The 24,435-nt window shown below is 42.5% G+C and overlaps 1 protein-coding gene across 1 annotated transcript in view; it reads right to left on the bottom strand.

Moving 5' to 3' along the window:
• Positions 1 to 24,435, bottom strand: part of LOC126992795 (glutamate receptor ionotropic, delta-2-like) — a 66,231-nt gene that overhangs the window by 23,382 nt on the left and 18,414 nt on the right. Inside the window, exons 4-5 of the mRNA XM_050851625.1 lie at positions 22,154 to 22,338; positions 13,063 to 13,293 (exon numbers count right to left, since the gene is read on the bottom strand). Of these exons, the coding sequence (XP_050707582.1) occupies positions 13,063 to 13,293; positions 22,154 to 22,338 (416 nt within the window). The remainder of the gene's footprint in view (positions 1 to 13,062; positions 13,294 to 22,153; positions 22,339 to 24,435) is intronic.

Genomic DNA, 24,435 nt, shown 5'->3' with positions numbered 1-24,435 from the left:
TATGATGTATGTGAAGAATTTTTTGAGTTTGTCTTGATGTCACGCGCTATTTGCTTTTCGTAGTTGCGTTTACTACTCCAAATAAGGGTGCGACAAGCTCTGAGGCTGTTTTGGTACTGTGTACGGGCTCCGGCCGTGTCATTCTCTTTCATTAGGTTATAATTCCTTTTTTTTAAAGTTTACCGCCCTTTTTATTTGTCTGGTCATCCACGGTGGATCTACGGCACCATTTACTCGCCTGGGTTTCGTAGGCACTGTAGCCTTTTCCACTCCCAAAAGCTTATCTTTGAAGTTGTTCCACACGTTGTCGATTGTATTGTCGGTTAGGTGAAGTTCGTCCCAGGTCGCAGAGGGAAGCAGCTCACGGGCTAGGTTGAAATTTTCTTAGCTACATGGATGGGCGTAGTCTCTAAGATCGAGTCAAACGGTGCCACTCTAATTTCTGATACCAAGAACCTGTAATTCTCAATCTCTTGAATCTTGCGAAATCCAAGAGGAAAGATTTTTTTTTCTGGTACCAGAAATGCTAAATCTTTGAATCGATGATCTTTATTGCCTCAACCTTGTTCTCAATAACGTGAAAAAGTCAATCTACCTGTTAACTGTTAGCAGTTGGGCATTTTGAGTCAATTTGACTTTAGCTCCAAATCCTCTTTTTTGTCATGAATATTCTTTATGCCTATGCTGGTCCAGTACTTATCTTAAATCAGATATATCCTTTGACAAATTGTTGAGAATATATATTTTTGAAATTCATCAGTTAGCTATCAAAAGTCTTGAATGTTGTGTCTGCGTAAATTAGCCTGAGAATCAAAGAACCGTAATAGATTGCACAGTCGAAGGATCTAGTATGGCTTGTTTGTTCCTCCAAATTATGAAGCTTTCTGCAAGCATCCCATTAGGTGACTCCTAATTGTTGTAATATACATGCACGGATTCACTCGGCACCAGTGATTAAGGATATTCATAAACCTCTTGAGATAAAAATTCCTTTTGGTTTATATATATGTGTTGAGCTATAATGTCCAGTCTGCCAAAGAATGATGAAGATTGTTTCAGACTGAACACCTTTACCGTCATATTGCCCTTATTTTTCCTGTCTGCATGATAAAAATCTTAATATGGTTCTTTGAAGTTTGTTTTATTATTTATTCTATATTTTGTTTACGTTTCGTCAATGGCACCAGAAGGCTTTCATCGCTGGGCCTGATTGTCGGCCCCAGCCCGTTATGGAGCAGGCAAGTGTTTATGGTGGCTTCATCTTCCTTGTTTCATGTTGTTCCCCTGAACATAATCTTTGATCCTCTTTTTGGAGATAATCTTTAATACGGGTTGAGAGGTTGTCTTTAGGACAGTACGTGAGTAGTCTTAGACCATTCGGCGATGACTTTAAAATTGTTAGCTTGTAGCGGTGAGCAGGACGCAGGCCGGTGTGGTGTCATGAGACATCCGGAGATCGTGAGACATCCCATCCTGAATACATACATGAATTCCAACAGAGTACCGTGTCTTTCGTCGACTGCTTTATTATAAAAACAAATGACGGCGCTTGTATGTATATAACTAGGTTATCAACAACTACTCTTCTTCTTCTTGTGACCTGTTCCGCTTTGCATCGCTTTTTAGGTCTTCATTGGTACTTTTTTACACTTAGATGCTTCACTTAGTCACTCTATGATAGTACATTTTGGGTTCTGCGATGCGAAAATAAGGATGGGATGTCTCATGATACCGGATGGCAGATGACACCACACCGGCGTCCTCTCAGCGACCGCCACCCCGTGTAAATGGGCAGGATATTCTCTTTTACGCATGTTTCATTGAATGCGATGGCTAATTTGGCACTGATTATTTTCTTAAGGATATTCTCTTTTTGTGTTAGAAGAGTCTTCTTCTCTTTTGTAAGAGTGTTGATGACTTCACCGAAGTTGGTCATCGTTTTGCTAGATCGCGATTTTGGGTCCTGGACCCTTCTTCAGTAGCTGTGGTAATTCTTCTTCCTTGGAGGTGAGAGGGAGAATGATGTGGTGGACTAGCCGCGGCCGAGCGCCGCTCTATTATATTGATACACCTGTTACGGTTCTTATGGCTGTGGTGGAATTGAAACGGTAAGTAATCTCTCCTAATGGAAGATTCAAGTCAGCTGAAACGGACGGGACAATATTGATAATAATGATAATTATAATAATGACAATACTACTACAACTATTACTGCTGCTACTACTACTACTACTTTTACTTCTACTACTACTACTACTACTACTACTATTTTACTACTACTACTACAGCTACTAATGATGATAATAATAATAATAATAATAATAATAATACAACTAGTAATACTAATAATTATTATACTTCCACTATTGCTGCTACGTCTACAACTACTACTACTACTACTACTACTACTATAGTCTGTTTCATTTCATCTGTCCACCAACAAAGCGGGAACTTTGATGGATGTGGCACCTGCGCATTAGGGTGGATCGATTTTACACTTCTTTCGATTTCCCAGTTCTAATAGTGACAAAAACTTGCGCATGCATGAGAACATAGCCTCTGCAAAATCTTAGCTAAATTGATAATCATCTTCTGCCCCCGGCAGAGCGATGAAAAGCATATTTTAGTAGTAAATACGTCTTTCTCTTTAAATTTTGAAAATATTTCATAATGCATCTTTTTTTTTTTTCTAATAGCTACGAAGTTCATAAAAAGAACTCATATGATCGTATTTCCAAGCACGTTGTCCAACGTTAATACCATTTGCCCCTGGCAACAACATCAGTTGTGGAAAAAATAGGTAATTTTTGAATTTTTCAGATCGACTCTTTCTTTGGTAATGCATTTTATATATTTCCCACAGCATTTATATTGTTGCATAGGCATAGGCATATTCCATAATTTGTAAGCGTCTGCTGTCAGTGCATTTATCAATTACTTCCGTAGCTTCTTCTAGGTACCTAGAAGCTATCTAGAAGAAACTACGGAAGTAATTGGTAGATGCACTGACAGCAGACGCTTTCAAATTTTGGAAGCTCTGTACATAAAAGAGCTGAATCCTAACTTAAACATCTAGTCGACAGACCTTCAGGCCCTGCCTAGCCACCGGAGGAGCGGAGCTAACTCCAACAGCCAATCAGAACCCAATGGGTATCACGCACCCGGTGTCCTGAGCACAGCCAGCGCTTAAAAGAGCGGCGCTCGGCCGCGGCTAGTCCACCACATCATTCTCCCTCTCACCTCCAAGGAAGAAATATTTCCACAGCTACTGAAGAAGGGTCCAGGACCGCGATCTAGCAAAACGATGACCAACTTCGGAGAATTCATCAACACTCTTACAAAAGAGAAGAAGACTTCTAAGACAAAAAGAGAATATCCTTAAGAAAATAATCAGTGCCGAATTAGCCATCACATTCAATGAAACATGCATAAAAGAGAATATCCTGCCCATTTACACGCTATATATATATATATATATATATATATATATATATATATATATATATATATATATATATATATATATATATATATATATATATATATATATATATGGCCTCAACTCTCAGAAGGCTTATGGACCTGATGGAGTGCCTCCTATTGTCCTTAAAAACTGTGCTTCCGTGCTGACACCCTGTCTGGTCGAACTCTTTCTTCTCTGTTTATCAACATCTATCTTTCCTTCCTGCTGGAAGTACGCCTTCGTACAGCCTGTGCGTAAGAAGGGTGACCGTTCCAATCCCTCAAACTACCGCCCTATAGCTTTACTTTCCTGTCTATCTAAAGCTTTTGAATCAATCCTTAACCGAAAGATTCAAAAGCACCTTTCCACTTCTAACCTTCTATCTGATCGCCAGTATGGGTTCCGTAAGGGGCGTTCTACTGGCGATCTTCTTGCTCTCTTAACTGACTCTTGGTCATCCTCTCTTAGCCGTTTCGGTGAAACTTTCTCAGTTGCGCTAGACATATCGAAAGCCTTCGATAGAGTCTGGCACAAGTCTTTGCTTTCTAAACTGCCCTCTTTCGGATTCTATCCCTCTCTCTGTTCCTTTATCTCCAGTTTCCTTTCCGGCCGTTCTATCTCTGCGGTGGTAGATGGTCACTGTTCTTCCCCTAAACCTATCAACAATGGTGTTCCACAGGGCTCTGTCCTATCACCCACTCTCTTCCTGTTATTCATCAATGACCTTCTTTCCATAACAAACTGTCCTGTCCACTCATACGCCGACGACTCCACTCTGCATTATTCAACTTCTTTCAATAGAAGACCATCACAACAGGTAGTACATGACTCCAGACAGGAGGCTGCAGAACGCTTAACCTCAGACCTTGCTATCATTTCCGATTGGGGTAGAAGGAACCTTGTGTCCTTCAATGCCTCAAAAACTTGTTTTCTCCACCTATCAACTCGACACAATCTTCCTAATACCTATCCCCTATTCTTCCACAACACTCAGTTGTCACCCTCTTCAACACTAAATATCCTCGGTCTATCCTTAACTCAAAATCTTAACTGGAAACTTCACATCTCCTCTCTCACTAAATCAGCTTCCTCGAGGTTGGGCGTTCTGTATCGTCTCCGCCAGTTCTTCTCCCCCGCACAGTTGCTATCCATATACAGGGGCCTTGTCCGCCCTCGTATGGAGTATGCATCTCACGTGTGGGGGGGCTCCACTCACACAGCTCTTCTGGACAGAGTGGAGTCTAAGGCTCTTCGTCTCATCAGCTCTCCTCCTCCTTCTGATAGTCTTCTACCTCTTAGAATCAGTCGCGATGTTGCCTCTCTTTCTATCTTCTATCGATATTTTCACGCTGACTGCTCTTCTGAACTTGCTAACTGCATGCCTCCTCCCCTCCTGCGGCCTCGCCTCACACGACTTTCTGATCAAGCTCATCCCTATACTGTCCAAACCCCTTATGCAAGAGTTAACCAGCATCTTCACTCTTTCATCCCTCACGCTGGTAAACTCTGGAACGATCTTCCCTCATCTGTATTTCCTCCTGCCTACGACTTGAACTCTTTCAAGAGGAGGGTATCAGGACACCTCTCCTCCCGAAATTGATTTCTCTTTTTGGCCACCCCACTCTATTTAGGAGCAGTAAGTAGCGGGCTTTTTTTTCATTATTTTTTTTTTACGCCCTTGCACTGTCTCCTCTGCTGTAAAAAGAAGAAGAAAAAAAATATATATATATATATATATATATATATATATATATATATATATATATATATATATATATATATATATATATATATATATATATCAGAGCTGGGAACGTCCGATCAACAATCCGATCGTCCGATCTTCCGATCTGATCGGAACAGCAATTGGCGATCGGAATGCAACGATTGGATCATCTTTGTAAAAGGTAATCGGACTGTGGAGATCGGAATTTCACCAACTAACTTCTGATCACCGATCACATAAAAAAAAAAGTGTGGTCAACGTTGTCATGGCAACAACTGACTGCAGACATTTTGAAACCTCACTACTCACGTCTTATAATTATTTTTATACAAGTTGCTAAATAGTTTCTTAAATAAGCGTATTTATTTATAATATTAAGCGATAATTATTGATCGTTGATTTATTTAATCCTGGTTAGGTATCGTGAACGAAACGCGCAAGCGCAAAGTCGCTTTATTTACCTGGCGCTCACTCCATTAACCCAGCTAAACCGGCTAACCGCTGTACCTGGTGAGGGACAAATGCATTTTTATATAATCTAAGGCTTTACCTTCTAACTAGAGTAATTCATGTATGTGAATATGACTAGGCTATATGTTACTATAGTGACGTAATCTATCGACTCGAAAGCTGTGTCCACACTAGGCCTCACGAGGCGACTCTTGCACCGCCTCGCCAGTCATTGTTATTCTTGTAATGTTTAATTTTCACCTGCCAGATGCAGGGGTGCTGTTTCAGAATATCAATCATCATATGAGTGTTGCCCCGAGTTCACTCAACGTTGTCCTCAACGTTTTCAGCTTTGATCTGAGAGCAGCATGCAGCTGATGTTGCCACGTTCACGCCTCCTGCCCTAAAAATACCTCACGCCAGAATGGACATGTTTCCGGTCAACATATTTATTTCAATTTCTGTCTGTATGGATAAAATTGGCCCTAAATTCAGCTATGGTGCTATTTTTTTCATGTAAAATAGTTAATGTGGTATAAAATATGGAAAAATCACATGACCTGGAGACGGGTGTTGATTGGTCGTGACGTCACGATGCAGTCAGCAGGCCGCCAACTTTGTGTTACTCCGAGATTTCGTGTTGTGGTGTATGTTTCTAGTGGCTAGCATTGCCTGGAGACGTAGCCCGCAGTCGTTGGTGATTCGTGCCAATGTGCAAGAGTATATATATATATATATATATATATATAAATATATATATATATATATATATATATATATATATATATTTTTATTTATATATATATATATATATATACGAACAAAAGTACTCCACGTAAGATGTTTCTGTCTGTGCTAGTGAATCCTGCAGTAATTTTCTTTAGTTTCCCCTCGGACTAACTTTTCATCGTGAACTCAACTATTCTCTCTACTGTCACGTCCTCTAATTATAGAATATTGGTCTGCATTCGTTTTCTTCTTATTCATCTTCAGGCGTTGATGCTCTCTCTCTGACGTTCCAGAGCCATTGTTTTCTCTATGTTAGGTTAGGTAAGTTTTCATAATACTAATATACATTCAACCTTGGTTATTCTCTATAGTTTCCCCTCGGACTAACTCAACTATTTTCAGCAGAGCAGAGGCGAATCGGTTGATTTCACTCCCATTTTAATAATATAGCATATTTTCAACACTTTTAAGGTGTTCTGTAAGCACCTATAACATACCTGTTGGGCGCAGTTTGGAGCTGGAGTGGCCATAGCTGATGAAAAAAACAAGGGACACAACACTAGTACTGTCGTCTGCTGTACTCCGCTTCAGCCTGATGACGTCACGAGCTAATGGTGACCTCTCCCCGTGAGATGAGAAGAATTTGTGAAATCTCTCCAATATCCAGTCAACTAGCGATTTATAGAACGTAATATGTGCACTACGTTATCATTGGTACGTGGCACAATGCATTTCTAGGCTTTTCCCAGAACCGGAAACATGTCCGTTGCCAGCAGCGGCCTCATGCCCGTCCGTATTCTATTGTTTTTGTGAGTCCAGGGGCATACACGAGTCGCCTCATGAGTCGCCTCGTGAGGCCTAGTGTGGACGCGGCTTAAGGCATGGTTCCCACTATTCCGTTTTCACGGATCCGTCGACCGTCAGTGACGTCATCGACGGCGGGGACAGTGGGAACCGGGGTCCACCAGGGCCCGCGCGTGGAGCTCCGTCGGCCCAGGCAGAGATGAATCCAAGTTAACTTTTGGGCTCGTGACGAGGACGGTGGTGGCCCATCCATCTAAAAATATGAAATGGAAGTACAGTCAAGTCGCGTATGACGCGGATTCGTAAGGCGCGGTTTCCTATGACGCGGTATGGTTTCAGAACCGTATGTTCAGATCACGCGCATAAAACCATCTATGACGCGGTTCGTGGTCTTCCCTGGCCAAACGAGCGCAGAGTTGCCAGGTTGGATTTTTTTCCGAGGGGGAAAATCTCATGGTGGTGGTTGGGTAAATATTCACTTCATTGAGTGGAGAGAGAGAGAGAGAGAGAGAGAGAGAGAGAGAGAGAGAGAGAGAGAGAGAGAGTATCCATAACACCGAGGTATCCACTCATGCACTCAGTCTCAGCTTCTCACTCGTGTGAGGAAGAAATGAGGGACATCATGAGCGACTGGCTAGTATTGGTACCGGTACCGAGCAGTCTGGTACTGGTACCTGCCCACCCCTAGGTTCCAGTACCGACCTGACGACCACGCAGTACATAATTATAAGGTGCAAGGTACAGTCGCGGAAATGAGGGTAAATGTCCAGAGAGTTGCCCATCTCACTGCGGTACTTCTCACCCTAACCATGGGTTAGATCTCATAATTCTATGCATTTTGAACCCCATATATATGCCTCGCAAATTGATAGAATCGCTGCTAGCGATTTTTGAAAAGTTAGTGAGTTTTTTGCGGCCGCCTCGGGGCGTCACGGGGGGGACTGGGATACTTTGTTACCCCCCCCCCTCCAAAATACGATATTACGCCTCCATTTTGTACTTAAGGGACGAAATACATGTCCCTTAACCATAATATGAAGGCGGAAAAACTTAAAAGTAATGAAAAAGTGGTAAAGGTAGTGAAAAGGCATATTATACATACGCGCGATGTGTTTACATGGCGACGCTATCGCGATGTGAGCAGCGTTGCCAACGATCCGGTTAACGGTGTTAAGCTAGGTTAGCTTTGGTACGCTTAGTTAGCCAGTAGCCCACGCATGTGAGACCAGGTCCACCACGCGTGGTTATTTTTTTTTTAGAACACGCACCTATACCCAAAGGCTTTTGTGAAGGTTTGGGCCGGGTATAGTATTAGGTAAAGGTGCGTGTTCTAAAAAAAAAATAATAATAACCACGCGTGGTGGACCTGTCTCACATGCGTGGGCTAATGGCTAACTAAGCGTACCATCGCTAACCTAGCGTACCATCGATAACCGGATCGTTGGCAACACTGCTCACTTCCCAATATGGCCGCCATCAAAACACATCGCGCGTATGTATAATATGCTTTTTCACTACCTTTACCACTTTTTGTTTACTTTTAAGTTTTTCCGCCTTCATATTATGGTTAAGGGACATGTATTTCGTCACAATATGGAGGCGTAATATCGTATTTTGGAGGAACAAAGTATCCCAGTCCTCCCAGTGACGCCCTGAGGCGTTCAAAAATTCTATCAATTTGCGAGGCATATAAAAATGCATAGAATTATGAGATCTAACCCATGGTTAGGGTGAGAAGTACCGCAGTGAGATGGGTAACTCTCTGGACATTTACCGAAATGAGTTCCTGTACCCACTGTGGTAAGCCTTCCCCCCAACCGGCAACGTCGCAGTAGTACTACTCAAGTGTTGTTGTGAATGAACGGTGTTCGTCGTGTTTGGGTGTGAGTGACGGAGAGGTTCACTGGTATTCAGGAAGTGTAAGGGAGGCTTTATTCATAATTAAGAGGTGAAAATAAATGTAGCATGCGTATGTAACACATGTTAAACCAAGATATCACTACAAAATAATAACAGCAGAGAGAAGAAGAGACGTTTTATCTAGAGTCGAGACTTTGATGTTCCGCTTCTCCATCAGCATTCACGTGTGAACGTGTGCACTCTCTCTCTCTCTGAATAGAGAGAGAGAGAGAGAGAGAGAGAGAGAGAGAGAGAGAGAGAGAGAGAGAATATTTAACGGTTTGCTTGCCTGCCCACTGCACCACCATTCAATAGTTCACACTGTGTTATGAGAGCAGAAACCCACATGTAAGAGGTTGTTTTGGGTTACTGTTAACTTACTATAGTGAATCATAGTAGTGTATGGGTATAATTTAGGTGTTGTGTTTCGAAACCGTGGTCACATGACGCCAACACGTTCACACGTGAATGCTGATGGAGAAGCGGAACATCAAAGTCTCGACTCTAGATAAAACGTCTCTCCTTCTCTCTGCTGTTATTATTTTGTAGTGATATCTTGGTTTAACCTGTGTTACATACACATACTACATTTATTTTCACCTCTTAATTATGAATAAAGCCTCCCTTACACTTCCTGAATAGCAGTGAACCTCTCCGCCACTCACACCCGAACACAACGAACACCGTTCATTCACAACAACACTTGAGTAGTACTACTGCGACGCTGCCGGTTGGGGGGAAGGCTTACCACAGTAGGTACAGGAACTCATTTTCGCGACTGTACATATGCACAGTATTCCCTCGGTGACAGGCGATGCGAGCACGGTGTCCCAAGAATTAACCCCCGGCAAAGGCGGAAACCACTACGGTCTTGGCCGATCCTCGCACGGCAAAACACGGTACCAGAACGGTACGTGCCCGCCAAGTGCTCGGCATCGCATGGTTCACCCCGGTAAACACCCCGCTAAAGCAGCACCGCCTATATATTGGGCACCCTGGCCAAAGCACTGATAGCATATGCACATATAACATATGTGTTTTCGTAATTCTTGTTTCCACTCGGTGTGATAAGTACGACCAGATTCATAGGAACCTTTCCACTTCGAAATAGTGATACCTTCACAGTTAAAAGCTGGCAACTAACCGGAGGCGGGAGGTGGTGTGTCGCTGCATAGTGCGAGACGTGTATGTCTCTTTACGAGATTTATATACGTCTCGAGACTCTCGTAATAAAAAGCGTGTTAACCGGTGGGTATGAGAGGGGGAGGAATAGGGTAGGGACGGCCTGGCGAGGAAATTAAAAGAGTTGTCGGGGGTCGCTACCTGCATGGCCGTAACTAATGACTATTAAGTATTCCTTTATTTCTTATTTTTTTATAGTTCAATACCAAATTTCATTCGTTTTATTATCAAATTTGAGTCCAATACCAATCACAGTACTTCAATACCAAATGGGAACCCTGGCCTTCAGAGATTGCTCCCCCCCCTCCCCTATAGGAGGGTGCACGTGCCTTTGCCAAAGGCAAAGGCAGGGTGCCGACAGACCGACTTTATGGGCGAAATCTTGCCGACCAAGTCGGTCTGTTGACGAGGACTGGCGTGTCTCTGTACAATCCTGGTTCTAAGAGTCATCCCCTTAAGGGAAGCGGGCCTTTGTATTAATTAATTATTTTAATTATTACAACCCTGGATAGGGTGGCCGATTATAAGCTTGGGCCAGTGAGTTGCCAGCTACTGCCAGCCAGTACAGCATTTTACCCTGCCGTGTGCATTCCTAGGGCACCGTACTCACACCGTGAGAACACCGGGGGGAGAAATCATGACCTGGTGAAGGCCGATACGCATCCGGCAAGAGCCGGTACGTGCACGGTGCTTGCCCGGCAGAGACACGGTAATGAAGAACATTGTACGGTGTCGGCACGGTATCTCGTGATGAAAAATTCTGTCGGATAAAGTTATTGTTGACTGCGACTTTTTTGGCCGCTAGCTGGTGCGTGCTGGCGTGGAAAGATGTGCGCTCGTTGACCGCCGACCAGTGCCGATTTTTCCGTGGGCGTGCCGAAGTAAGTCAATTCGGTGTGATTCGAGATGTATCGTGCGTTGGTGGGACAGGGCCTTAATCTAGCTAGCTGTTATCCCCTCATCTCCAGCAGCAAACACAGCGACAGCAATCAATAAGTCGTGGTTAATGCTGGCCATGTTTGTCAGGGAAAGGCGCACGACGGAGGGCCGGAGTCTGTCTCATCCGTGCCGGGCGGCTGCTGTTTTGGTGACGTAATTTTTAAGTCATTAACGTCAATAGTTAGAATAGTGAACAATTATTTTTCCATACTTTCATAAACTGAATAAAAAGGGTAGACTTAAATAAATGCCTAAAATAAAGATTTTTGAACTTTTTTTTCTTTACCATGTCCTATATACCAAAAGAAAGAGGAAAAAAAATTTTATAAGCAACTAATTAACTTATTACTTATTTGAAATTAGTATGTAAAGAACGCCTAAAATAGTTTTTTTTAATTATTATTTTATAAAGAAATAATAAATATTATAAGTTTTAATGATCGGATGATCGGAATGATTACTCGGAACAACAGTACTTAAAAAATGATCGGCTGATCGGAATCGGATCAGTTGCCCAAAGTGATCGGATGATCGAGGATCGGAACAGCAAAAAAGTGATCGGTGCCCACCACTGATATATATATATATATATATATATATATATATATATATATATATATATATATATATATATATATATATATATATATATATATATATATATATATGTGTGTGTGTGTGTGTGTGCTCACTGGCTCAATCTCTCTGCTCATATCTACTTTTCTGATAACTGTTTTTTTGTTGTTGTTGTTGCGTAACAGAATTTTCCTTAATCTTTGTAGGATGGCTACCGCTACTACTAGAACATCGGTTACATGTCCAATATTTGGAGCAGGAAAAGATTTACAATTGCGATCTTTTCCCTGTTGTGAAGATGTGATGCAATACTACCATCATGTGAGAACTGAGTTGAGATCATCAAAAAAGGAACCTACATTCAAAGCCATCGCCGCTGTGTTCACGGAGAGACTGGAATACTTGTGGAAAATAGCCATTCCAGCAATTTTGTCAGCACGGATAAATCAAATGTTGAGAAGTTATCGTGATAAAATGGATAACATCATCAAATCTATGAACGCGAAAAAGAAGAATGCATCGTTACAGAAATATCTCGTGGCCTTCAAGGTATCAGCTCACACCACCTTATTCGACATATCGGCCTGTAAGTGCTCTTACTTGAAAAAATGCAGCTGCCCTTCTGAACGTCGGGTACCACAGCAGGAGAAATAGTTCTTACTCGACCAGAGACGTAATCGGAAAATGGTAATAAGAACTTTAGACGTTAAAACAACAAATAAAAACAAGATGACTCTTGCAAGAAGATTGACAGCATCTAAACAGGAAGGAAAAACAGACCATCAAAAGCCGTCGACTTGCAACCAAGAAACATTTCAAGAACAACCTTCTTCGGTAGCGTCTAGCGAAAGTGATGACGCATCTCATGAACTAGCAAGATTTGAATCTAAGAAAGACTACACTGCGTAATTTGACAAGCAGCCAAAACGAAGGGTGGTTGGGGCTGGTTAGGGTGGAACTCAACGTACAGCCACCTCCGCGTGGTGAGTTTGGGGTTGCTAATTTTATAAAATTTGCAAACAAGGAGCTGTACTTAGTACTTATTATACTTATAGTATCACATTATCGTAATCATAATCCACATATGGACGTTATGGGAAACATATAAATGCATTATTTAACAAAGAGTCGATCAGAAAAATACATAAATTACCTATTTTTTTCCACATTTGACATTGTTACCGGGGGCAAAAGATAGGACAACAAGCGTTGAAAAAAACGATATGAGTTCTTTTTCATCGACTTCGTAACGACACAAAACTGTAGAAAGCCTTTCACATTAATGTCTCCTTACCTCCATATCCTGAAATATCCTTTTAATAATCGGGTTTGTATTCATCTTGAACCACTCCCATCCGGCGCCGTAGCTCGGCTCATAGCCCCATGTCCAGCCGTCGGCTTCCAGCAGTTGCTTGAAGGTATCGATTGTGGCGGAGGTGCCGGGCACGGACAGGTGGGCGATGAGGGAAGAACGGTACACCACGGTGACGAGGGTGCAGTAAAGCCACCACCACCCAACGAACATCTGAAAAAGAGAGTGATGAGTGGTACTTGTGGGGAAAATAACAAAGGGAGTCGTAATGGAGAATATGAAGGAAAATACTGAAGCATAAAATTTAATCTCCCACAACAACAAGCAACGGAAAAAATCGTTCAGACATTTTGAGTGTTAGTACGGCCTGAGAACTATGGAAGGATAACAAGATAAGGATAGGAAATAGAGATAAATAAATGGTAACAGGATGTAATGTGTAGAATGTAGGTGGACACCATATGTGCAGTAAAGAGAAAGAAATGGGAAGAGGAGAGGGAAAGGAAATAAAAAAAGATGAAACAAAGGTAAATCGTTGATGTTATGATATGAAATATTATGGCTGGATAAATAGGGATTAGAGGACAATGAGATAAAATAGAGGTAAAGCAAGTAAGGAAAAAAAGGAGAACAAAAGCCGCTCTGCATGCATAATAGTGGTTATATCAATGAAGGGAGGGGAAGGAGGAAATTAGTTGAGGGATGGCGGTTGAATGTAGGCGACGAAGACGAGAGTTGTGTTGCCAAGATAGAGACAGTACTTACTCTACATATTTTTAAATATATTTAAGACTACACAATCCCTACAATCCACATACTACGTGAGTTGTCCTTACTTTCGCGGTCTTAGTTCTAATTTCCATTCTGTGGAACACCATCTTTTCTCCTCTAACCCTCACCTTCTCTTCCTCACAGAAACACAGGTTTCTGAGGCTACTGACAGCAATCTTTACTCTGTTCCCTCCTACTATCTCTATCCTAAATTTCAATCCAAAGCTGGATGTTGCGCCTACGTGCGCAACGACATCACTTGCTCTCGTGCACTTGCTCTCGTGCTGTTTATCTCTCACCTAACTCTACTAACTATGTAATATTCTTTGACTATTTGAACTCTAAAGTGGAGCACATCTTGACTCACTCTCCCTTCGCTGAAATCTCCATCTTGGGAGATTTCAATGTTCACCACCAGCTTTGCCATTCATCCTCTTTCACTGACCAGCCTGATGACAAGCCTACAACTTTGCTCTCCTCAACGATCTAGAGCAATTGGTTCAGCACCCTACACCTATTCCCGACCGTCTTGGAGACAGGCCCAACATTCTAGACCTCATCCTTACCTCTAATCCTTCTGCTTACTCTGTCAAACTGTTCTCTCCGTTGGGCTCCTCCTATCACAATCTTATTTCTGTATCCTGTCCTATCGCTCCTGTTCACCCTCTGGACCCCCCGAAGAGGCGATGCTTCTGGCATTTTGCTTCAGCTCGGTGGGACGACCTGAGGATGTACTTTTCCGATTTCCCGTGGAATGATTACTTCTTCCAGGAGAGAGACCCTTATGTGTGTGCCCAGCACATAACAGAGGTGATTGTCTCTGGAATGGAGGCATACATTCCACGTTCTTTCTCTACTCCTCATGCTAAAAAGCCTTGGTTTAATCATGCTTGTTCTCGTGCTCTTAAAGATAGAGAGGCAGCTCACAAAAGGTACCAGAGCCTTCGCATTCCTACTAATCATGAACTTTACATTTCAGCCCGGAATCGTGCCAAATCTATTCTCCGACTTACCAAAACCTCTTTCATCAATAGAAAATGTCAACACCTCGCTTTTTCTAACTCTTCCCGTGACTTCTGGAACCTAGTCAAAAATATCTCTTCCAATTTCACTTCTTCCTCTTTCCCTTCTCTCCTTAACCCTGACGGCAGCTCTGCCGTCTCATCTATCTCTAAGGCTGAACTCTTCTCTCAAACTTATTTGTAAAAACTCCACTCTGGACAATTCTGAGCATATTCCTCCTACTCATCTCCCCTCTAACTCCTTTATGCCTGTTATTAAGATTCTTCATAATGATGTTTTCTATGCCCTCTCTGGCCTCAACTCTCAGAAGGCTTATGGACCTGGTGGAGTGCCTCCTATTGTCCTTAAAAACTATGCTTCCGTGCTGACACCCTGCCTGGTCAAACTCTTTCGTCTCTGGCTATCAGCATCTACCTTTCCTTCCTGCTGGAAGTATGCCTTTGTACAGCCTGTGCTTAAAAAGGGTGACCGTTCCCACTCAAACTACCGCACTACAGCTTTACTTTCCTGTCTATCTAAAGCTTTTGAATCAATCCTTAACCGAAAGATTCAAAAGCACTTTTCCACTTCTAACCTTCTATCTGATCGCCAGTGTGTTTTCCGCAAGGAGCTTTCTACTGGCGATCTTCTTGTTCTTCTAACTGACTCTTGGTCATCCTCTCTTAGCCGTTTCGGTGAAACTTTCTCTGTTGCGCTAGACATATCGAAAGCCTTCGATAGAGTCTGGCACAAGTCTTTGCTTTCTAAACTACCTTCTTTCGGATTATATCCCTCTCTCTGTTCCTTTATCTCCAGTTTCCTTTCCGGCCGTTCTATTTCTGGGGTGGTAGACGGTCACTGTTCTTTCCCTAAACCTATCAACAGTGGTGTTCCACAGGGCTCTGTCCTATCACCCACTCTCTTCCTGTTATTCATCAATGATCTTCTTTCCATAACAAACTGTCCTGTCCACTCATACGCCGACGACTCCACTCTGCATTATTCAACTTCTTTCAATAGAAGGTCATCCCAACAGGAAGTACACGACTGCAGACTGGAGGCTGCAGAACGCTTAACCTCAGACTTTGCTATCATTTCCGATTGGGATAGAAGGAACCTTGTGACCTTCAATGCCTCAAAAACTCAATTTTTCCACCTATCAACTCGACACAATCTTCCAAACACCTATCCCCTATTCTTCGACAACACTCAGCTGTCACCCTCTTCAACACTAAATATTATCGGTCTATCCTTAACTCAAAATCTCAACTGGAAACTTCACATCTCCTCTCTCGCTAAATCAGCTTCCTCGAGGTTGGGCGTTCTGTATCGTCTCCGCCAGTTCTTCTCCCCCGTGCAGTTGCTATCCATATACAGGGGCTTTGTCCGCCCCCGTATGGAATATGCATCTCACGTGTGGGGGGGACCCCACTCACACAGCTCTTCTGGACAGAGTGGAGTCTAAGGCTCTTCGTCTCATCAATTCTCCTCCTCCTTCTGATAGTCTTCTACCTCTTAGAATCCGTCGCGATGTTGCCTCTCTATCTTCTATCGATATTTTCACGCTGACTGCTCTACTGAACTTGCTAATTGCATGCCTCCCCCCATCCCGCGGCCCCGCTGCACACGACTTTCTACTCATGCTCATCCCTATACTGTCCAAACCCCTTATGCAAGAGTTAACCAGCATCTTCACTCTTTCATCCCTCACGCTGGTAAACTCTGGAACAATCTTCCTTCATCTGTATTTCTTCCTGACTATAACTTAAACTCTTTCAAGAGGAGGGTATCAGGACACCTCTCCTCCCGAAATTGACCTCTCTTTCGGCCATCTCTTTTGATTTTTTTTTAGGAGCAGCAAGTAGCGGGCTTTTTTTAATATTGTTTCCTTTTTTTGTGCCCTTGAACTGCCTCCTTTGTTGTAAAAAAAAAAAATCTACAGAGACCTTCAATAAATAACCATCAAGACTGTATTTATGCATTGGCGAACATTAATTTAGCTGGAGTAAGTTGCGTTCGACTTTGTTTTTCATTAAAATGAATCAGTCGTGTTGCAGCAGACCACAAGGGTTTGATTTTATTCCAGTCTCATGCTTCATCATTCTTGTGCTTCTTCGTGAGTAAAGAAAAAGTTGGTGGAGTCTAAGTTTATACATTTACTATGTAATTTTTTGCCTTATTTCTCGTTCGAGAGGTGTTGTCGTTCACAAAAAAATCGGATTACTCCACATATGTAAATGTATTGTAGACAAGAGGAAATAGAAACAAAGGAAGACTGGTCCAGAGTTTACCAGTGAAAGGGATGAAAAATCAAGATGTTCGCTAACTCCTGAATTAGGGATTTAGATTGTACAGGGATATACTAGAGTAGATAGTCGAGTGCAGCGAAGCCGCGGGCACAGAGAAGGCATGCAGACAGCAAGTTCAGAAGAGCAGTCAGCGTGAAAATAGCGACAGAAGATAGAAAGAGTTGTAACAGTGTGGCGGACTGTAGGAGATACAAGACTGTCAGTGAGAAGAAGGGAGCTGATGAGACGAAGAGCTTTTGAATCTATCCATAAGGGATGTGTGTGTCGAGCCCCCCCCCAACCATAAGATGCATATTCCATACTAGGCGGGCACGGCCTTTGTATATGGGGAACATCTGTGAGGAAGAAAAAGAAAAAAGAAAAAAAATGGTGGAGACGATTTTTTTTTTTTTTTTTTTTTTTTTATTTTTTTTACATTGCGGCCTATTGCCCCGGTAGGCTTCTTCCCGGTGGATCCTGATGGTCGGTCCAAGGCTACTCTCCGGTGGGTCCTGATGGTCGGCCCAGCTCGTTCTGGCGCAGGCGAGTGTTTATAGTGGTGCCATCTTGAATTGGCTCATGCTGCCCTCCCAGAGCTCATCTTTGATCCTAGAATCTAGAGTCCGGGTTGGTAGGTGGTCTTCTGGACAGCATGTGGGTAGTTTTAAGCCACTCGGCGGCGGCTGAAAAATCCCAGCTTGGTGGCACCGGGCGGGGATTGAACTCGCGTCCTCCTGAATACGGGGCCGTTACTCTGACGACTCAGCCAAACGCCTAACCTCGAGGAATCTGAGGTTAAGTTCTGCAGCCTCCAGCCTAGAATCCTTCAGTCCCTGTTGGGAATGTCTTCTCTGAGATGCAAAGGAAAGTACAGTAAAGTCATCGGTGTACGAGTGGGTAGGGATGTTTCTTTTGTAAATAAGTTAATTAAAGAGCAACAGAAATACAGTGATAAATAGGACAGAGCCATGTGGGACACCACTGTTGATAGGTTTAAGGGGAGAGAACGCCGTCGAATATTAAAATAAAAATTGAAAATATACAAAATTGAGTTACATGCTGTCTCAACATATACTGACTTAGACATCGAGTGGTGGTGTATATTTTTTTTTTGTCTGCCGTAAATTTAAATGCCCCTAGCGAAGGGATTTATATACCCCGCATGTGGGCGTGGCGCGCTTGGAGTCATTACTGTACGTTTTTTTGCAATGAATAATGTGTAATAATCACATATCAGTAGTTTCTAACGAATCTCACAACTCAGTTGGCGCCTTTCGTCATGGCAAGAGGTCACTGCTCCACGATCTCCACCCTCAGTGCGTGAGGGAACGCTGTTTGGAAAGGAACCTCAGCTGCATGCATAGAAAAAGTAATTGAACTCAGAAAGAAAAAAAGAATAACACCAACGAAGGGGAAGAAAAGGAAGTGGAAGGAGGATAGTGGAAGTACCAGTGCGGAATCTGCACCGGGGAGCTTTTAGACCAAACCTCACGACAATGAGGGTTTAGCCTGTACTGTTCCCTCGCCCTTGAGCAGTCAATACCTTTTATAAGGGGGAACGAGGTGCTACATCACGATGTACATGCATTAGTATGGTATTATTTAACCCATAACATTCATATAAGGGCAGACTGTAACTTCACTGGGACACCAAATTGGAAACCAAACTGTGATTACATTTTTCTCAAAACTAGGCTTAAATAAATATAAAAAAATACCAGCGCTTTTATTTTTTGCATGACATTGATAAATATTACCATTTAACTTTAGTAATTATGTCAAGTCATTGCTCCTTCTATTTCTTACAGAGACTTAAGGCATGTAGTCAAGGATCTCAAACAATTTTACTTTCCCATCTCTCCTTAGTCGGGATGGCCACACTTTATTTACATAAAAGGAGGCAACTCAAGGGCAAAAACAAACAGCGAAAAAACAAACAAACCGCTAAGCATTGCACTAGCATATAAGAAAAGAACGAGTAAAGATGGCGTCACACTGGACCAAATCTGGCGAGCACGAGCCTTTGCTGGCAGCTTTTGCTGGAGGGATGGCTTGCTTCCGAGCTTTTGCTCCTGCGTTTTGCTCGCCGCTTGGACGGGGAGCAGCTCGGCGAGCCGCAAGCAGGCAGTCAAATGAGCTCTTTGGTGCACCGATATGTGAATAATATATATTACCTAGTGTATTGAATCCGTATACCCATGATATTAGAAAACTTATTCACATACTCCTTTTATGTTTGACGGTGTTTGTAATATTTTATAATGTTGAGAAAAGTAGTGTTGGATTTTATTTTGATTTCCAAGACCAAGACCAAGACCGCCCAGGCCAGCTGATATAAACACTCGCCATGGCCACCTCTCCTCGTTCAAAAGTTCACTTGTCCTCCTTCATTGTACACTCTTTGATAGCAAGAGTCAGGGACCATCCCGAGTTATGGGACCACAGCCATCCAGATTTCTGTAAGTCTACGCTGAAGAAAGTTATGATGTTATGATGTACACATCATGGGGTCTCCCTCCCTTCTCTTCAGCCATGACCGAACCCAGACTCGTCTTTTCTTCTTCTGAGCTCGTTGAATAACGGCAAGTAATGCCGTCACAGCTGCACACTTAGCCGTAATGCGAAGCGTAGGTGTAGTAGGCGCCATGGTTGAGGCTTTGTTTACAATGTTGCTCGCCGCTCGCCCCTTGTCGCTCGTCAGTGTGACGACAACAGTGACTTGCTCGCGAGCAAAAGCTGCCAGCAAGAGCTCGTGCTCGCCAGATTTGGGTCTAGTGACGCCGGCTTAACCAGAAGTCAGGATGAGCTGTGGCGGGAGAGGTGTCTTGATACCCATCTCTTGAAAGAGTTCATTAGCAATAGAAAATAGGCACAGGAATGTCGTTCCTGACTTCACCAGCGGAAGGGATAACGGAATAAAGATGTTAGTTACCTCCTGAATTTATGATCTGAGTTAAATAGGGCCAATAATGAGTGGAAAGGCATGTGCAGCAGGGCCATGGGAGTTGAGGAGGCCTGCAGATTGAAAGCTCAGAAGAAGTTACCATCAAAATATCGATAAATTTTTTAAAAAGGCAACATTGTGGCTGAACTGAGAGGTAGAAGTCTGACAGGAAGAGGAAGAGTGTTGATTAGACGACGAGCCCTTAACTCTATCATGCCAAATAGTGTTGTATAAATGGATCCGAACCACACACAAACGAGATGCTTACTTTATACGAGAGCGGATAATACCTTTGTATATGGATATCATCTGAGAGGGGCAAACATTAGGGAAGACGATAAAGAATGCCTAACCTGGTGAAAGTTGATTCACACAAAATATTATATATGAAGTTTCCAGTTAAGATTTTGGATTAGGAATACACCTAGAATTTTAAGTGTAGAAGGGGATAGCTGAGTGTTACTGAAAAGATGAGTATAGGTGTTTATACGATTGTGTCAAGTTCTTAAGTGGAGAAATAGAGTTTTTGAGGCATTGAAAGTCACTGAATTCCTTCTGTCACATTTGCCGCCAGATGTTATTCGTCATGTAATTTCCAGCCTACAGTCTTGTATTATGTTAGAAGAAGTTGAATAATGCAGTTATCGGCGGAATTTGTTAGAGAAAGGTCATTATTAAACAATAGAAAGAAAGTGGGAAATAAAACAGGACCCTGCTGAACACCACACTTGATTGATATAGTGGAAGAACAGTGATCGTCTACTCCAGCAGAGATAAAACGGCCTGTAAAAGAAACCGGAGGCAAAACTAAAGAGAAAAGGTTAGAATTTGTAGGAATATATTTTAAACGCAAAGATTTGTGGCAGTCTCTGTCTTAAGCTTCCGAGATACCTAAGACAATATCAAAAGTTTCACCGATATGGCTAAGAGAGGATAACTAGGAGAAAATTAGAAGAGCAGGGAGACTACCAGTAGTTCGCCCATTACGGTATCCGCACTGTTGATCCGTCTGCGCGATTCGGTCATAATTCATAAATTTCCCCTTTTCAGTAAACCAGATGAGACCTTAGCCTCTTCTCCATTAGAGAAAGTTGATTTTTTTTTTTCTTTTTTTCAAACAGATTTATGAGGAAGATGTTCTACTTCAAATTTGTTTCCCCTAATATTCCCTAACATAATTTGCTTTTAAGTCTTTTTAGCTTCACAAGTTGTTGTTTGATCTCGACTCCTATGGTGGCACGGATTATTAAGTTGTGTTTGTTCCAATTTTTTGCATGATGGCAGAATGTTACCACCTAACTCAGCAGTTATTGTTCGCATTTTAATCAGAAAAGGAAACTCTCCTGCTCTCTGGCGTATTGCGATTATCACACTAATCCCTAACGGATCATTCGTTCTCACCGCGCTAAAGAGTACAAAATAATGTCCATTACTTCAGCCATATCAAATGTTTGGGATAATACTGGGTATAGATCTTTCTGTTTCTTGGTTCTTAATAACTTGCCACTAGGTACCCAAACCGGTTTTAGGAAAATATGGTCTTATGGCTCATCAGGTTCTAGTTTCTCTGGAAGCTAGGTCGCAAACCGAGCTTGTTTCTCTGGTCAGTTAATTATAAGCACCAGTACTCGTGTTTTTTTTTATCCTCCGGTCCATTAATTTATCAAATCATTATGTATTATGATTCTTGACGTTAGGGCAGTCGTAGCAAGGCAGCCGAGTAAATGCTTTTGGTCACGTCAGGTTATACTAGAATCCGTTAAGGTTATGAAGAAAGTGTATGTCAAGTTTCAAGGAGATATAAAGGATGGGTGTATGCTAAGGAAACACACCTCTCATAAAGAGACGCGGCAATCATTTGAGAAATGGTGTAAGGTGGAAACAAAGGTTAAGTATATAAAAAAGGATGACCGGGTACGTGTGAGTTAGGTTGACTCAAAGGGGAAAAAAACTATGTTCTAATTGTTGCTATGTTTGTGAGGTTATATGGAAAGAATGTGATTGAGTGCCGCTAAGGGTATAAAGATCATGGTAAGGAATAGAGTACGAATAAGGGGAACACACTCACCCTGCCAGACATATTAGTAGGAATATGTGGCGGCGGCTCCTCAAACAAAATGCTCCACGTATACAGTATAGATGTGTCGAGGGTAAGCCCACGCTTTCCGCTAGCCCGCCCCCACGCCCACTGTAGCGCCCACAGAATCAGACCAGCAGACACCGTGGACAGGAACAGGGCCGCCCATAGGTCCCCTGTGGTGATTAAGTTCATTATGCTCTCTCTCTCTCTCTCTCTCTCTCTCTCTCTCTCTCTCTCTCTCTCTCTCTCAGGTTAACGCCAGGTCACTCGGTCAGGTCATCATTTGCACTCCGCCCAGCCGCCCAGTCGCCTGCTTGTTCCTGGAGCTGTGTTTATTCAGTGTTATCCTGCTGCGTCTTGCTGATTGTGTGTGTGTGTGTGGGGGGGGGGGGGGGGATTTTCCCGGTTCATCCCTTTGCGTGTTCTGACCCATCTTGGTGGACAAAGGGAACTACTTGTGGTTCCCAGACTAGATGAGTACTAATTACTACTGCTCTACTTGTATTTACCTTCTTCACCTAGTTATCTGCATAACAAAGACATACACTCACACAACATATGTGATATTCCCACTTTCGGTGTACTATAAATATCTCTTTGCCTGTGTTATCCCGCCCCGCTCGCCGCGCCTAAGACACACCTGCCAACTCGACCTGACCTGACTAATGACCTGACTTGAAACTTCCTGGGTATTTTTGTTTTTCTCTGGAAACACTCGACACCTAAAACTCTTATTGTTATGATCTGCGCTACCAAGGTATGACATTTTTTCCGAGAGCTGAATGTCCTCGCCACACGCAACCTATGGTCCTTTTTTTTTGGGGGGGGGGTGACTTAAAATGAATAGAATTTAATTATATAAAACTGATATACAGGAATACATGATATAAATAGATAAATAAATACAAAAAGCAGATAAAATGGATAATAATAAATTTAATCAGTTAATGAGAAGAAATAAAATTTAAAGAACTCAGACATTTAATTCAATGGACTCAGAGATTTAACTGAAGGCACTCAAGATATTTAATAAAAGTTACTCAGTCATTAAATTACAGGCACATGTAGACGAATTCAGATATTTATCTAAGCCTAAGGAATTAACAGTGATAGTCTACCAAAGCAGAGATAGATAACCCAGAAAGGAAACTGGATTGAAAAGTCCACAGGGAAGGATGGAATCCGTAGAATGGTAGTTTAGAGAGTAAAGATTTGTGCCAGACTCTGTCAAAAGCTTTGCAGGTGTCTAAGGCAACAGGGAAAGTTTCACCGAAACGGCAAATAGTCAGTTAGGAATGCAAGAGGATCACCAGTATAATGCTCCTTGCCGAACCCATAATGGCTTTCATATGGAAAGTCAGAGGTTGATAGATGCTTAAGAATGTTTCGGTTAAGGACTGATAAAAAATAGAAATTTAGGAAAGTAAAGCTATATGGCATTAGTTTGGGGATTTGAACGCCCACCCTTTTTCTGGAGGCTACTTGGGCTATATGTAGGTGTTCTAGTAGGAAAGAAAGGTACATATTGATAGGTACATATGAAAGTGTTTGATCAGATAAGATGCAGCACGGAAGCACAGTTTTTAAGGACAACAGTAAGGATTCCATCGGGTCTTAAGGATTGAGGTCGGACAGGACATAGAAAACATCGCTCTTAAGAATTTTAACAACAGACATAGTGGAATCACACTATCTGTATCGATTGAAGTAGGATTGATTGTTATGAGCGAACAACAGTTGGCTTAGAAAGAGATGTGAGAGTTGTGTTGCCGTTAGGACTAGGAGAGGTAAAAAACTTGTGAATGGGGTTTCCAGTGACACCACCAAAGCCTTCCTTCCAGTGACAATCACCTCAGTAAAGCCATGGACACATAGGGTCTCTAGAAAGAAAGAAGGGAAGAGAAATCAACAACAGAACACCCAGGTGGTCGTCCCGTCGTGCCGTGCAAAAACACATCTCAGATCTGCCCACTTGGTGGGGTGGAATCAGCAGTGTGGCCTACAGGGCGACAACAGAAATGAAATATGGTTGTGAGCAGAGGAGCCCAACGGATAGAACAAGGTAACATAAAACTAAATAGATAGAGGGGTAGAAGAGATTTTATTTATTTTCACCGTTCGGTGAAAGGAAAGAAAGTGAAGGTGGTGTGGATATCTCCTAAGACGGAGAAGTCAGGTAAGGGCGATTGAGTGAAGATGGGCTCAATTGAACAGAACAGAGGTAGCCCCATTACCTTTTGTTGCGGGAGGGTGAGGAAGGAAATTTAACC

This window comes from Eriocheir sinensis, chromosome 7, assembly GCF_024679095.1.
Source record: "Eriocheir sinensis breed Jianghai 21 chromosome 7, ASM2467909v1, whole genome shotgun sequence".
NCBI lineage: Eukaryota > Metazoa > Arthropoda > Malacostraca > Decapoda > Varunidae > Eriocheir > Eriocheir sinensis.
The sequence above is the reverse complement of the archived record's forward strand: the minus strand, read 5'-3'. Positions and strand labels throughout refer to the sequence as shown.